General features: G+C 36.6%; 1 protein-coding gene across 2 annotated transcripts in view; it reads left to right on the forward strand.

Annotated features, from left to right (window-relative positions):
* Positions 1-16,893, forward strand: part of LOC127017856 (adhesion G protein-coupled receptor A3-like) — a 284,811-nt gene that overhangs the window by 120,284 nt on the left and 147,634 nt on the right. For both annotated transcript variants that reach the window (XM_050899150.1, XM_050899151.1), the window contains one exon: positions 11,655-11,868. In XM_050899150.1, the coding sequence (XP_050755107.1) occupies positions 11,655-11,868 (214 nt within the window). The remainder of the gene's footprint in view (positions 1-11,654; positions 11,869-16,893) is intronic.

Here is a 16,893-nt window from a genome sequence, read left to right on the forward strand (position 1 = left end):
TGAAAGAAGACTTTTTCAACATTTAAATTTAAGCCTGAAATCGGCTGAATGCATTCATCCTTATTCTGCATCAGCTTTTAAGAATACTGTCAAATATTTTGCGCTAGGGATATTGGGTGAGAAATGAGATTTGAAGTTGCTTTTTTCATATGGTGACAAAAATTAATTATCTATATTGCCGTTCGAATCTTAAAATGACAATTGTACATATATGCACATAGATTGTTCTTAAGTTTCCTTTCCTATGTGAAATATATTGCAATAACAAATACTGGCTCAAGGTTAACAAGGAACATTTTTTCTTCATTTATTTCTCTCAGTGTACACAAAACATTTTTTTGGTCTCATTTGTTATTTACTTAAACTTAGGGATGGGCTTGAGATTATTGTTTCAGCCATTTCTTTCTTCATTTACAAGTCATTCTTACTACATTAACACAAGGTAAATATTGAACTGTGGGGGTTTTTTCAGTATGTAGTAACTGACTAAACTCAAAATCTCAACTACAAAGAATGATGGATTAATTATCCAGATTTAGATTCCAGTCCTGCAGTTTCTTGGCAGCCTACAGATAGCCTGCTGCATTCATGCGGAGCATGATTGTCTTCAAGAATATGCAGGATCAAGACTTCAGCTCCAATTCTGCAGGGAGTGCCTAATCATATGAATAGGTCTAATTATATTGAAATAGGAATATTCACATTAGTAACCTTTCACAGGATTAGGTTTTGCAAGATATGGATAGCGCTACAATTAGCTGTAGTTAAATCCTCTTGCAATTATTTCTATTTTACAATGTTAGCAATTCAGGATTTTTTTTAATAACAAAATATGCATAATAGCAGAATGTCTATAAATCAAATAATGTAACCGTACCTTTTGAATCTTTCAAAGATAGATGTGGTAGATTCATTTTCTGTCAGAGCTAAGTGGCCATTTTGTATATCAAAGTCGGTTTCCATACTACCATTCGGTAGTATGAAACCAACAATGCTCTAACCTTGTGGCTCCAAATTCTAGATTTCTCATTCTGATATGATCAGTCTCAAACTGGGCAAAAAAAGGAATATGTTGCCCTGCATTTAATATTAAACATTAGTATCTGATTTCTTTAGTGGTTATTTAGGACACTGCTGCAAGGTTTGGGGCACAAAGTTAATAATATTTAAAACTTATAAATGTGAAATAACAGAAGTATTAAAATGGTCATTTGAGAAATTTGAAGGATGAAGTTTTTCCTACTACGTATTTTCTTGCATCTGTGCTCACACATGAAAATATAGTTCAACAGAAATTTTCATCCCTGAAATCTCACTGATTTAGATGCTGGAAATGTACCCAATTTGTTTTTCTTACCATTGCTTACTCCTAAACTACATCAGAGGTTTTTAATGTACAGTTGTGCCTTATTTTCTGCATTGTCTTTGCCTGCTTGTTCCAAAAAGCATGCAAAATAACTAAAGGAAAATTTAGCTAAGAGGTAGTGAGGAGAATATCAGGGAAATGAAGCCTCTTTAATCTTCAAAACTTCTGCCCTTGGAGACTTGACTGGCCATCTCCAAAAGCTAGTTGCTCATGAGCAAAGCAATGGTAGGACAGCGAGCCTTGACTAAGGCCCATGGAGTATCCCTGAAGATATCCTATTTATGCTTATCATGGTAACATGTACATTAAAAGACTAGGGTTAAATTTTATACTGGTAATTTCTAGATGAAATTATATAACCTTTTTTACCAAACCTATGTTAATATTGTCCAGTTAACAGCACTTATTACAGTTTTTTGTAATTAATCTTAATTGTTCTCATGGGAAAATTCCCTATAAAGCCTCCATCCTAACATTCTCTGTTCTAATTAAGTAGAGTATACCATAGTGTCATTTCACATTTTTATAGCACATTTCATCATACAGCACTTTCTTTAACATAGGTATAAAAATGGTTGTCGAGAGCTGCAATTTCTGACAGTGTCAGCTGGGCTGAGAGGAGTTTGGAATGGAATAATTTCGTACAATGACTGGGACAAGTTCTTACTTCAACAGAACTGTCACTTGTTCAGCATCAGTTTGGCATTCTTGCAGCATAGATGGGTACTCATGCAGCCTGCTGGGCTCTGGGCAATTAGGGGCAATCACTGCCACTCTTGGGACCTTCCTGCTGCCATGTTTCCATGGTCTAAGTGTGTAGTAATGATATGAAAATAAAAAGAAGGTGGCTAGTGGTGCTTAAGGTTTGGAAAGATGAGTGCTACCACTGCACTTCCCGGTTAGATGAAGCTAATTAATATATTTTGTAGAGCTAGGTGCTTTACCTTGCCACCACTCAGCCATTTTTATTAACTGCAAGCTGTAATGAATGTGCATAGCCATGAGCCTGCCAGCTTGCTTGCCATAAGGATAATTTGAGTAATCAAAATTAGCTTTCTAGCAATGGCTTCTGACTCTTGCCAGGGAAGGAATTAGTGTTGATGAATCTTCCAATACCATAGCTGTCAATATGTCACGGTCTTCAAGTTTCGAGATGTGGCAAATAATCACATGCCCCCCAGCTTCTAAAGCAGACTTCTGGGGCAATTTGAAAATAAGAAATTGAAAAGTGGCAGCAGTTTTTATTTATAAGAAAGAAATCAGTGATGAAAAAACTCTTTGCCCTTTCTTTTAAATTTCTGCTAGATATGCTAATGCAAGACATGGGCTTTATTTTGCCTGCATGCAGATAATATTTTTGATTAATTGATTAACTGCAGTGAAACCTTGAATTTCCTATTGTGGAAATTTTTCAAGTAGCTGTTGCCATTTCATAAATTAATGTTATGATATTTGGCATTTATATTAAATGCTATTAAATGAAACCTGCTACCTCTGTACTTCTCTACCTCTACTTTCCTACCAAGTAAATCACTGCTATCATCAGTAAATAAGAAAGTGTTTTTCCACTGCTCCTTCACTTAAAATGGTTGTAATGGACACAACACGCATCAGTCGCTAGACCCAGTGCAAAAATGCTAATTTATTTTCACAGGGGCTTATAAATCTGGGGGAAACTCCTGTAGAGAAAGACAGGTTAAATGACTTTGTCGTGGCTGGACTTGTCATCCACCTGCTGAGTGCTGGCTGAAACCTGTATGACTTGGATTTGCTAAAAGTGACTGGATTTGAATTGTCCTTTTTCCAGCTCAGTCTTCCTTAGTTTCTACACAGGTGTAACTTATTTTAATTGAATAAATCTGAGAAGTTATGGAATCCAAGTACTTCTCAGTGAGGCTGTCATCCAAAGCTATGATTGTAGCTCTTCTTGGCACAACTGCACTGACTTTAATCTTCTGGTTTGTAGATACGAAGTATATTTATGAGGTTAGCTAACCCAGATAACTGAAGCACCAGTAGCAGTGAACTGTGACAGACTGGGCTCGCCATACTTCTAACTCAGGATAAATCCTAGGATTGCTACTTCTGTTCAGCTCCCTGCAGCAGCACCTACATTCTTATCAGTGCCTCAGTCCACTGACTCTGCTATGCCTGCTCATGAGACATACACCCTTTCTCTCTTTTTCTCAGCTTTGATGGCTTTACAGAAGTTTGCAGGAGTAAAACGCAATACAAAATTTGTAACTTAAAGTAAAACAGCATACATGTCTGAAGTCTTGCTCTTTGGTTAGTAGCTACCATTTCAGTGTAGCACTTAGCATTACAAAATAAACATAAACCTGTGATTTAATTGTGAGATGCTGCAAAAAAATACATCTACTTTATATTCCTGTCTGAAAAGCATGTATGAGGGTGAAAGGGACTGATAAAACGGTGTGGAATATGGCTTGCCCTGCCACCATTATGAAGTTGGTGAAAATAAGAAGCTATTACACAAACAGAAGCTCCACATTTTCTGCAGGGAGTGGTAAACGAATATGATACAAAGCTTTCTTGTCCCAAGCCCAAAAGGGTTATCTTATTTTGATGTGTTTAATACATGTTGGCATCTGTATTTTCTTGATATCATGTTAATATTGGAGCCAGGCAAAGCTTTTATTGAAACTGAAGCTTGGCTCCATTTCTGTATTCATTCTTGACTTCCTTGGCATATGGCACTGTCTGTGACCTTCTACACCAAACCTTTCATTATTGTCAGCAAATTTTGCAATACGGAAATTGGCGTTGGTGTACTGGCACTTCCCCTTCTTGGCAGAACTGGCCTTCGGAGCAATTCAGATCACTCTCTTCTCTTCAGTTCCATTCAGTAAATATCAACAGATATCATTTGCTGTGTCAGCAATTTAAATTTTTAACTCATGTTTTTCAATTTGTTTTTCCTCATTTTCATCTGTCCTTTTATTGGACCAGTTCCTTTACTTTGTCCTCACTTCCAGCTTCCCCCCACTGTGCTTTCCATGCACATTTCTTTCCCACTGAGATTGTATACAAATATTAGAGCTCTAACTCACACTTTTGTCAGCAGGATGTGCCGCACTCTGTAGGCACACTCGGTTCAAATAAAAAGCCCATTGGCAATGCAATAAATCAAGTGATTAACAAGAAGCAAAATGCCAGCCTCTGGCTTTTTTCTGTCCCCAAAGCTTGTGGTGCACTGTAGCAAACTGAATTTTCTACCAAGAGGCAAAAGTCAATGGTGTATCCTGAGACATGAGCACTGTAATACTGCACTGATGCGTGGGCAACCTGGAGAAACCTGTGGATTTTCCTGTTTCTGACTGTGTAATAGCTGCCAATATCAAACAAAGCCAGTTAATGAGAGCCAGAAAATGTATAGCAGAACACTGTGTTCATGGTAAACTGAACAGTGGAATGCACTAATATAGTAACTAGTGTAAATGCAACAAACGCGGCTGGAGGTAGGACGTAGTTTCATTTTTCTCTGATCATGTCTCCAATACCTTCTGCTGGTCATGTTGGCCAATGACTAACCAACTTTTTGTGGTGTTTAGACAAATCTATTGCATGAGTCAGCTTTTGTGCTTACAGATTTGCTTTTGATCATTCACCTAGAAAACAGTAGTGTCTATTCATTAGAAGTGCATACATTCTAAATGTGATCATATTATATTTGAAATGTAAGTAAAATACAGGTTAGAAATGCATTTTATGTCTTTTACAAGCATTTTTATTCCATATATGTCCAGTGACAGCAGCGTTCCCTTCACATTCTTCTCCTTTCCATCTTTTAAAACAGTAAACAAAAAAGAAGGCCAAAATTAGATGGAAAATTGAACTATTTTTAAAATCCCAAGAACTGAATTGTAAGGAAAACACAGAAAGTATTTAATGTGCGTGCATGTGTATGAGATAAATTGTTTTATAAAGATATTAAGGGCATACGCATTGGAACATTTCCTTAGAGCTTCAGTGCACCTTGCTGTTTTTCTATTTTAGCTAATGGTTATTAAAATAATTTCTCTTTTCTTTTTCAACTTTATATACATCTTGGGGCACTGCACGCATTAAAATGTGCAGGGATATACTTTCTGTGAGAAGGACTTTTAAGTGATATTCTAATTCAGTGGTATTTGTGTAACCTGATCCCTCCTCCATATGTCCTCAATATTCTAGTCTAGAGCTAATCTGAAATACAAGACTGGGTCACATAAAGAATCTGGCCTTCAGTGAACAAAACCCTTTTCTGCTGAGAAGTTGTCACAGATGAGTGTTTTAGATCACTTAAAGAATCACTGTCAAAGGTATTAGCAAAAGTGATTTTAATGTGAATTTGTAAAAGTGCGACTTAACAAAGTTCAATGGCAAGGTTCACTCTATTACTTACTACATGGAAGAAACGTACAATGGAAAATTGAGTTAGAATCAAGCTAGAATGATTTACACAGAGACCGGAGATGCAAAAAGGTAAGGGAGACCCTCCCGTTGAGTCACGAGGTTCAGAGTGGACCCCCTTGCTTTCTAAACTCCTGATGGAGCTTAGGTACAGCTAGGTCCAATCTTAGTCTTAGACTTGGTCAACAGTTTATGTCTAATGGAATTAATACAAAGGGTAAGGAAAACCTCCCGTTGAGTCACGAGGTTCAGAATGGACCTCCTTGCTTTCTAAACTCCTTCTCAGAGAGGAGTCTAGGTGTGACTGGATCCAGACTTAGTCCCAGACTTGGTCAACGGTTTATATCTAATGTAATTAGCTACATGGATTTCATTGGTATTAATTTGGCATGCTATCAGTCACTTACTGAAGATCTGTTGTGGATAAGGGGTCTCTCCACCTTGGGTAAGGAAGGATCTCTTAGTCTCAGGTAAGGAATCTTGAACCTTGAGAGCCGTCCCTGCTCAAGGGGAGAGTTGCCTGGCGTGCGGTCCAGTTGCAATTCAGGGAGAACTCAAATTTGGCTCATCCAACAATCTATTGTTGGTGAAAGGTCTCTCTGCCTCGAGGAGCAACGTTGAGAGGCATCCCAGCTCAAGGGGAGATCACCGCCATGCAGCCACACTGTTTAGCAGGGAGAGCTCAAAGAAGGCTCACTTAGGCTGTCATATTTGTGGCATAAAGTGGTTGGCTCGTAGTCAGATTGCATGCAGTGGGAAAGGTATGCACGAGACTCCTTGTACCCACAACTTTGTTTGTTCCTCAATAAATGAGTCTTGGAAAAACCACCTACTATTCATGTGTTAATCGCATGATTGGTGATCCAAGCTCATATGTATCAATGCTCACTGGGTCATTCTGCTCCTTTGTGGGTTTCCTAGAGGAGTTCTTGGCCCAGCTACGGCTCAGGCCTTTACCTCCTTTGGAGTCTGTACCAAACTACAGCGAGTTTGGTTAAGGGGGAGTTGAGTGCATCCATCACAGAAGTGAAAGATAAAGAAAAAGATGCAATTACTGTAATGACAGGTTAGACCTTTAGATTCATGCTGCAATCAGTGATTCCTGTGGTGCTCTGCCACAATCATGGTTTAGTGCTGACTAGACAGACAAGAGAGGTAAAGACTGTAAAACATTCCAGCAGCCTTTGATCTAAATGCCTATAGGAGAGTCACACCTCTCATTTGCAGATGGTGGTGCTGGCTCCAAAATCAAGGGCAGCAGAGTGGATTGTCTTGGAAGGAGAATCTTGGAATATTTTTGACGTGTGTAAAAATTAAAAAAATAAAATCCCCCTAGGTTAGTCCCTCTTCTCCCAGGATACAATAGTAAACTGTAAATTATTTTTAATCTTATGAGGCTGTTGTATCTGCCATACACATACACACACATATATATGAGCATCAGAGATGATATATATTTATTTGGTCTTTAGTAATCACATAATCAAAGAGAAAATTTCTATTGTGTAGGGATATGCTTGCCAGAACTGTTATATTTCAAGTGCTGTCAAATCAATGCCAAAATAATTCCAAATACTTTCAGAATTTCTTACTTCTTATTTCTTTATTCTCAAAGTCAAGCTTGAAAATGTGTGTACAGCATTTGTAAATACTTTTATTTTTATTCTGAATTTGAAGGATTGTTGGATTATGGATTTAAAATAAGTATTTCCAGCTGATGCTGATGGAATCATACAATCATTTTATAGCCATTCAGGATAAAGGGTATTGGCCCTAATCCTGAAACTCTTATTGATGCAATTAATCCTTATATCTGTGAGCTGTGTCACTGAAGTCAACTGGAACTTTTGCATGAGTAATAGTTGCAGAACCAGCCTCAGTCATTTAAATCATGATTATCCCTGGAAAACAACTGAAGATTAGCTCTGGTAATCATTTTTTTGTAAACATCATGGAGATTAAAAGCAGATGTTTTGAAGAAGCACTTAAGTGTACCTTCCATGGTCTGCAAATGTCATAATCCGTAGAAATTTCACTAGTTTCACTTTGAAAATGAGTTTGCAGCATTATTTGTCAATTTGGCCAACCCAAATAGGTACATTCTCAAAGGGTTCAGCTGGTCAGAAGGATATCCTAGCCTAATGGTAAACAAAAGGTATGTTTCATTCACTTTGCATCTTTGTTGGCACTTAGAAGGATTTACAAAGAAAAAGAAAATGAGTAGGTTGTTGATATGACTGATATCAATCAAAGGATCATTTTCTCCTTTTTTGATAAGCTGCAGTAAAAAAAGGTTTCGTTTACTTCTGATCATTACTTGACAGAAACTGTACAGAATACTCCATTTCCACTCCATTTCTCGGTTTAGTGATTCCCAAGGCTGAGCAACAGAAGTGTTCACGGGACAGCCTTAGAGACCAACTATAAAGGCAGAGACAAACTCAAAGTGATAGTGTTACACTACATCCATATGCCAGGCAAGTTATTTAGCTTGACTTAAGAAACATTGATACTGTAGTTCGCACGCTTACTACTTGGTAGCCTCATGACACAATGTGTCATTCACTGCATGACCAAAAACATTTGACAAGATACAATATCCTCAGTTAAAAATTACTGTATTCATGAGAAATATTTTATTTCTGTGAGTAGTATATGTTGCTGTTGTACTTGTGACAGTATATTTAATTTTTCTGGACTCCATTTTCATAATCATTCCATTAATTTATGGCTAAATTTCCACACCGTAACTTCTCCTTATATTCCATAATTGACTTTGTAATGCAACACAAAGATTGCAACCTTTTGGAGAGAAAGGTTGTCTCCATCTTCTAGTAAAAACCTTTAATGTAAATGACTGAGACCAAGCCTGCAGCTATTATGAATGAGGTATTAATCTGGTTTACTTTCTCTTCTTTTAGTTAGAAGCCAAAGATCATATAAAAATACTAGGTATGTTTCAAGGAATTTTTAGTAACGCATCCATGTCCACAAATAATAAGCGCAATCAGAAGATAAACTACAGGATGTATACCCAAGTAAGGAGAAATTTCTGAAGCCTGCCCTTTATAGTCACAGCAGACTTACAACATTTCAGTAGCAGACTTACAACATTTCAGTAGATAGTAGCTAGCCCCTTAATTCTCTGTGTGCTTCTCCTGGACAGCAGTATCACATATTCACTCATGTACAAATCCTGTGTATTATGCTGGCCAGCATTCTTACTCTGTAAAAAAAGTAGAAGTGATCCCTCTCACTGGTTATTCAAAGCAGGTGATGAATATACTCTTTAACATTTAAATTCCCCAATAGTATTGAGGGCCCAAAGCTAGGTTTATAAATGCAGCTCTCAAAATTTAAGTGTTCCAAAGACAACATCTGAATGACATAAAGAAGCGTGTTAGGGTGGGATGCTGAGAGGAACAAACACTATTGGTTGTCCACAAATTTTGGCAATTGTAGAACCAGTGATTATGGCTTGCAATCTGGTTAGGCATGGTTAAGTTCATCTATATTTATTATGGGCAATGGAGGATTTTGAGGAGAAAGTTTAAGGAAGATAAAATGGTGAGCAGTGAAATGGAAAAAAAGATGTTAAAGTACTTGTCAGAAAAAAAGATGTTTGAGATATAGTTACTAGTGGTGCAAATGTGGAAGGGTGACCTCTCAGCTGACAACTGCCATGGTTTAACCCCAGCTGGCAACGAAGCACCACACAGCCACTCGCTCACTCCCCACCCAGTGGGTTGGGGGAGAGAATCATAAGAGTAAAAGTGAGAAAACCCATGGGTTGAGATAAAGACAGTTTAATAGCTAAAGCAAAAGCCACGCACGCAAGCAAAGCAAAACAAGGAATTCATTCACCACTTCCCATCAGCAGGCAGGTGCTCAGCCATCTCCAGGAAAGCAGGGCTCTATCACACATAATGGTTACTTGGGAAGACAAACGCCATCACTCCGAACGTCCCCCCCTTCCTTCTTCTTCCCCCAGCTTTATATGCTGAGCATGACATCATATGGTCTGGAATATCCCTGTGGTCAGTTGGGGTCAGCTGTCCCGGCTGTGTCCCCTCCCAACTTCTTGTGCACCCCCAGCCTACTCGCTGGTGGGGTGGGGTGAGGAGCAGAAAAGGCCTTGACTCTGTGTAAGCGCTGCTCAGCAGTAACGAAAACATCCCTGTGTTACCAACACTGTTTCCAGCACAAATCCAAAACATAGCCCCATACTAGCTGCTATGAAGAAAATTAACTCTACCCCAGCCAAAACCAGCACACAACCCTGTAGGCTGGATAGATAATGATGAGAGGCCTTTAAATGAAAACAGAAGAAAAATATGAGAGAAGAAGATCTAGCTTAAAAAGTCTCATTCCTCATCAAGGTAGAAGGATTTCCAAGGTGCAACACAGTAGGCATTTTGTCTAAGGAGATTGCAGTAGTGAAGTTATAAAATGACCCAGGTTCTGTCAATTGTTTTGGCATTGTAGGCTGAGGTGAAAATGTTGTGTTTTAGGAACTGTTGTGCAGGATGTTCATGGTAGTGTGTTTGTCAGTCACATATGTGAGTCTTTGGTATTTCCATTACCATTAGAATTTTGTGTGATGATAACAATGTATCAGAGGTAGTAATTTGCTTCTCCTGCCTAATAAGACTATATCAGAAAAAAAGAAAATAATGTTTTCCTTTATTCCTTATTATCCCATAGAAGACTATCTTCTTTCTTTAGATGCAGAGCCTCTATTTCAATTACTTTTCCTAAAATGCTCCTTTTCAATATTCTGCTGCTGATTTAAAGAAATAGCATTAATCTCATGTATAGAAAATGTTTTACAGAAGTTATGTTAAGGTAGTTTTGGGATCTAGAAATACAAATAGAAGAAAACAAATACTGTCTAGAGGGTCAGTCTCTATAGAGACTGTAGGATTGAAGGATATAGCCTTCAATCACTGTTAAATCTATGAAATTAGCAGACTTTCAGTAGTGCCAAAAATACATATGCTTTCCAAATTTACAATGCTATTTATTTTTTAATTGTGTTTGGGCATTTGGGTATGTGATTATGGCAGCTGTTTTTTGTAATATTCTGCTTAGAATATGCAATATTCTCATTATTGGGGTATTTCTTGGGGAAAGACAGGAGAGATAAAATTCATTAAAAAAAGATGGTAAAATGTACTCCACTATTAAAAAGTAAAAAGAGCTATTTAGATAAATATTTAATGTTGAGTAAACATCTAGAGAGTAAAGATGACTTGTGGAAGAGGCAGAAGGAACAGGGAAATGAAAAATCATAGGGACAGTTGAACTTCAGGGAAAAGTTTAACTTTTGTTATTAGCCTTATTATTATCCAAATCCCAGGCATATGAGATGGTTTAGGCTCTCTAGAGTGAATAAATTCCATTCTGGAGCACAGTGGGAATTTCATCCACTGACAGTGAAGTGGTCTTACGAATGTTAACTGTACATATATTAATAGCTATATTTTTTCTTTAATTGGAAGACTGATTTTTTTTTCTGTATACCTCTCTAGTAAAGCATCCTGCATTGAGAAGGAGGCTGGGCTGGAGCATCTCAAAAGATCCCTTCCAACCTCAACCATTCGGTGACCTATTCTGTGAAATCTATTTTCTGTCGATATTCTAGTAATCCTATAATTATCTGGGCTTATCACAAAGAAATGTGATCTCTAGAACTGACAACATGATCAGACTTCAGTGGATAGTTTGTGGGCATATCTTTTATATTAGTGCTTTGATGTGAAGATCTAGGAAGCTAGAATTGTATACAACTAGTTCACTTTACAATATTCATGAGAGGAATTCATTGTGATGAATTTTTTTCCTGTTTTGTTGTTTTGTTTTGTTTTCCCTGCAGCTGGGCCTCTGGAACTTCCTCTATTTGAGCTGATCCCATCACAAAGACAAGTGGTTTTTCATGGAGACCGCTTGCCATTTCAGTGTACTGCAACATACGTTGACAATACCACCCAAGTCCATTGGTACCATGCTGGTCGCCTGATCGAAACAGATGAAGAGAGTGGCATATTTGTGGAGGACAGCATCATTCATGACTGCTGCTTAATTACACGGTAACGTATACCCCTTGTAATAGACTTCTAGGCAAGGTGAACAGATTCAACACTTGCAATAAGCCTCATTAAAACATGCATCAGGAGTTGTTTTATTTGAAGCTATTCAATTGCACGCTTGAATCTGAACACACACAGGTAGAGATTTTTCATGGCTATGAATGGCTGTGGTTCCAAAATGTATTTCTTGTGTCTAAGGATCCAGATTTGAGCAACTACGGGTTTGAAGCAGATAAAAACAGTTTCTTACACAGTAAAGCATGAGAAGAAACTGAACTTAGAATAGCTTCAGTAGCATATGAGAGTGACTTACAGCTAAACTACTTCTTCCTGACACCATGTAGAAGTTTGAATTGTGATCTACCTGCGAAGAACGATCAATTTAAAACGCTTGGATTAATTTTTGTAGGTTCCAGTATACTGGATCCTATATTCTTTAGTTAGGTAATCTCATATTTGTTTCTTATTAAAATATTTCTCAACTTTCTATAACTTTTACCATCTGTGTGCCTCTGTGTGCTTGAGAGACACAGAGATCTACAGAAACCTTTGCTGATGTGAAAAATGCAAGAGGAAGGAAGTAGAATGGGCTTCTATAAAAGATGTAACAACTAATATTTGGCAATGACCATATCGTTCCAGTTTTGCTTCAGTTTTCCCTTTTAAATCGTATTTAATACATTATTATAAATTTCTGTGTTTATTTTTGGTTTTCGTCATAGAGTATTGGCTTGTAACTAAAAGCTGCTAAGCTGTTGCACACATCCTTTTGTCCTCCGCCGATTTCCATCATTGATCAAAAAAGAGTCTGATTCTGTGTCTATGTTCTGCCTTTCTCTGTGTAGAAGATGGAGTGAAAATAGCTATGCTAATTAGCTCTGGTTCATCATTAACATCTTTTCACTCAACCAGTTTCTATTAATATAATTGACCTGAAATGCTTCTTGAACTATCAAATGAAAGTTATGAAGGCAGTCAAATTAATTCCTCTCCACTGGGGTCTTTCGGCTTTATTGATTTTAATTTCATCTACTCACTGATTATTTGACCCCTTTTGGAGTCCTATAGATCTAGAGGCGTAGATCTGACCTATTCTCACAGCTACTGGCTTTTTTCTAATACCAATGCGTATGGCTATAGCAGATAATGAAAAAGACTATTAGACCAATTAGTATGGTAATGCCAAGTGCATGAGCTATTATATAACTGCCAAGTCACTTAAATTAAAGCATGTTCTTCTTATTTCCATGATATCAAAATTAAAAGACATGCTGTTAATCACCTCATTATATTTTTCAACTGAATTATATTTTGCACTATATAAGCAATTTGTAGAGCATAGTAATAAACTGAAATAAATTGTCTAAAAATGTGATTTTCAAAGTAGCTATCCTTTTTAAAAAGCTAGTTTAGAAGTAGCTTGACTGAATTTTACCTTATATTGCTTAATTTTTGCCAGACTATAAAATAAAAATCATTGTCTACCACAGCAATATTTTAATAAGGATGGTTGATCTGCTACCTACCTCGTTTACTGTGCCATTAAATAGGTGACCTTGATGCTCATGTTGCAGTATGCACTGGGACCAGGTATTCAGAAAATATATTCTCTAAATACATCATTATATTTGTTATTACAGACTGGAAAAATACTTTGACTTGTCCAAGTTATGCAATACAGACTGTCAAAATGAGACAAAATATTTTTTGAATTAAACTCAAAATCTTTAAACAGCTATTTAAGTGTACCACATTTTAAGTGCTCATTTATTTGAGCTATATGTTTCACTTCACAATATCGTAGGGCATCAACACTGTGTTTACTGTACAGCATGGTCCTTATCCAGTCAAAAAAGCTAATACTCAAGCAGACATGCCTCTGCCTTGATAAAGGAGTTGATCAAAGTTAACTTACTAAAGGCATAAGAGACCTATACTTTTGAAACTAGCTTTTAAAAACCATACTATTTTGAAGTCAATGATTTTTTTTCATATAAATTGTAGAGACGTATTGTCTCTTCATGTTGAAAATGAGAAAACATTGGCCAAGTTATGATTGTAAAAACTCTTTTCAGCATTTCTTATTTTTAATCCCATCATCATGACCATGTATTCTGTAACTCCATTTACATCATTATTATTACATTAAAATAATATGTAATAGCTTGCTTATTACATGTTACAATAGTATGTATTAATATGCTTGTTACATGCTATTAGACACTAATTTGTGATAGTTCTTAAGACTAAATCACAGTTGTACGAGGCACTGTGAAATATCAGAAAGACTATGCCTCCCTGAGGTTATCATATGTTAAGTATAGGATTTGGAGTGAAAATAAAGGTAATTTAAAATCAGTTCTTAGTGTCATATTTCCTTCCTATACCTACTCTTTATAGCAAATGTCCACTACCTGTGGCTTTCTGTGATTGCACTAAAGGACAGGCTTTGGCTTGTGCTGCTTAGCAATTTAAAGATTTCTGAAACTAGTTTTGAACAAAGAGGTGTAGTCCTGTTCCAAAAGCTGCTTATTCAAACATTTTTAGATGGTTATTTTATTGGGTAGTTCCAGATATTTCTGGATGTGGATTTACAACACAAATATCATAGTAAACCCTTCTGTTTTATTAACTGGCACAGTAGAAGGATAAAATATCCAAATGTGTATTTTTTGTCTCCTATGATAAAGCAGAATAAACTAAAATAAATGTTTTTGTTACAATAATTAAACTAAAGTTTTGAACTGTATTCCGGCCTGTGACATTTTTCTTGGCAAAAAGTATTCCCTTATAGGAGATCTTGAGAAGGTGTTTTCAATTCTGCTGTTAGCTTGCATTTACCGTTTCTTGCCAATGATAATAATATTTGATTTTGCTCATGTTGAATTTTCTGTCATTATGCCTGTGTATAAATGTCATAGTCATACATGAAAATGTAAATGTGATGTGGAACTAATTTCCTATCATCTGTGAATGGATCTAGCTGAAATTGTTACTTGTGTTTCCATGAAGAGAGCGTAATTTCTTAAGCCTGGAATATTAGATTATCAGTTCGATCACAATAAACTGCAATGAAATAATCCATATCTCTGAAGCCACATAGAAGGCAGATTATGTATGATTCTCTGCAGCATAGCATCCTTCCCAACTTCCCCACTGTTCCCTTTCAGTGTTTGGAGAGGCTAGCAGGACAGTTATTAGAATATTAAACTAAAAAAGGAAAATGTTTTAGTTTCATGAACGAAGCAACTCCGCAGTCGTAGAAAGACTTGAATTTTCAGGAAGTTTCTTATTTACCACATAGACTATAATGACAATTTTAAAGTCTTTGTAGTTCTATTCTGTGAATACTTTTGTAGAGTGTTTAACAGTGCTTATGCCTCTGACAGCTGTAATGGCTGCTCTGGGACCATTACAGTTCACAAGTGCTCCTTCTGAAAACATTAAACTGTGCAGAAAGTTAAGAACTCATAAAAAGGAGTGCTACAACTGGAGAAACTAATATGCTCTCAACTAAACCTAGGATAGCAGGTGCTAGTATCAGAAGTGTTTTTCAGATGTAATTTTTGTTAAGTTATGTAGATAGATTTGCCACTGGAAATACAGACTATTAGGTCTCAACTGTGATCCCCCACAGATAGTGTTTTTCTCTTAAATTCTGTCCTAAGTATTTCACTGTTCTAAATATGGCTGCCAAATACAGGTGTTTGGTTTTTTGGTGGGTTTTTTTTTTGTTTTTTTTTTGTTTTTTTTTTAAAGTAAGCTTAAGAATCTGGGATTTTTTAAAGCATCTAGTGCTTCCTTACATTTTGACAGCAGTCAATGCCAATATGGGATGGTCAAAAGTAAATAATGGAAGAAATAGTAATGTTTGAGATAAGAGAATACGGAACTATAGCTGATCCTTTAGGTGTAACAAGGATAGGGGCAATAGTAAGAAAAATGATTTTAAAATTTATACATAAAATGTGTATATTCATTTCTGAAAGCTGCTTTTAGAGGTATGTGATTATGTGAAAATCTCCAAAAGTTCCATCTGCAAAAGAAATGTCTGATAGCAAGGAAGAGTTTCAAATCATGATCCACTTGTACTGTAATAGTGAAGAAAGTAGGAAAAAAATAAAAAGGAATGAAATGTTGTGGATTAAAAATTTTGATCATAATTTTTGTAATATAAAGGGGGTTTTGAGTCCAATTAATAATGTTTCAGTGTTTGAAATAATCACTGCAGCTATTAGTAAAGAATTTGGAATTTGGCTGAGACAGTTTCACTAAAAGAATAAGGATTGTTTAAGACATGATTATTGAAAGAAAATTGATTCCAGGAGTAGACAGGTGGTATCATGACAAGTTTGAGATCCAGGCAGGCATTCCGTGTAAGAAAGAACAAAACACTCCCAGAACTTCTGGGAGAAAGGCAGAAATTCTATGCCTGTTTTTTGCAGAAAGGATCCAAATGACCCCTGAACTCTCTTAACAGTTTGTGGCAAGAATACATCTGGAAAAGATACAAAGCAAGCGGTAGTGGTTTGGACTGATATTAGGTTAAGAACAGTCTGAAACTGGTATAGCACTGATGAGTGTGTTGCTAGGCTGGATACACAATTGGAAGTTCAGATATGTGCCAAATCATGGCAAAATACTGGAGATTCACTCCGCACAAGATTAACAAAAATAAATGTTAGAACAGATCCAAAGAATCTGATTTAGAAATGCAGATACTTTATAATCCCTTTGTGTTCTGCTGTCATGAGGATTTGGAGATGAGCAGCTAAGGGTCATACTGAGAAGCCCAGGGAAATCAGAAATTGTTTAGTGCTGATATTTTGTTGGTTCACCTAATTGACTCTGTTTGACCCTTAGCTGTCAAGCAGTTAGGAAAGAAATGAAGCAAAATAACCATTTAAATTGTAAATCAATGTTTCTGTATTGTTTTGAGATTACTTTAAACCCTGTAGTCAATGGTCTACAGCTTACTTCAGGCGCTGTAGGCAGCAAAGGACTAGTGACAGATACACCTTTACC

This window comes from Gymnogyps californianus, chromosome 6 (assembly GCF_018139145.2).
Source record: "Gymnogyps californianus isolate 813 chromosome 6, ASM1813914v2, whole genome shotgun sequence".
NCBI classification, from domain to species: domain Eukaryota; kingdom Metazoa; phylum Chordata; class Aves; order Accipitriformes; family Cathartidae; genus Gymnogyps; species Gymnogyps californianus.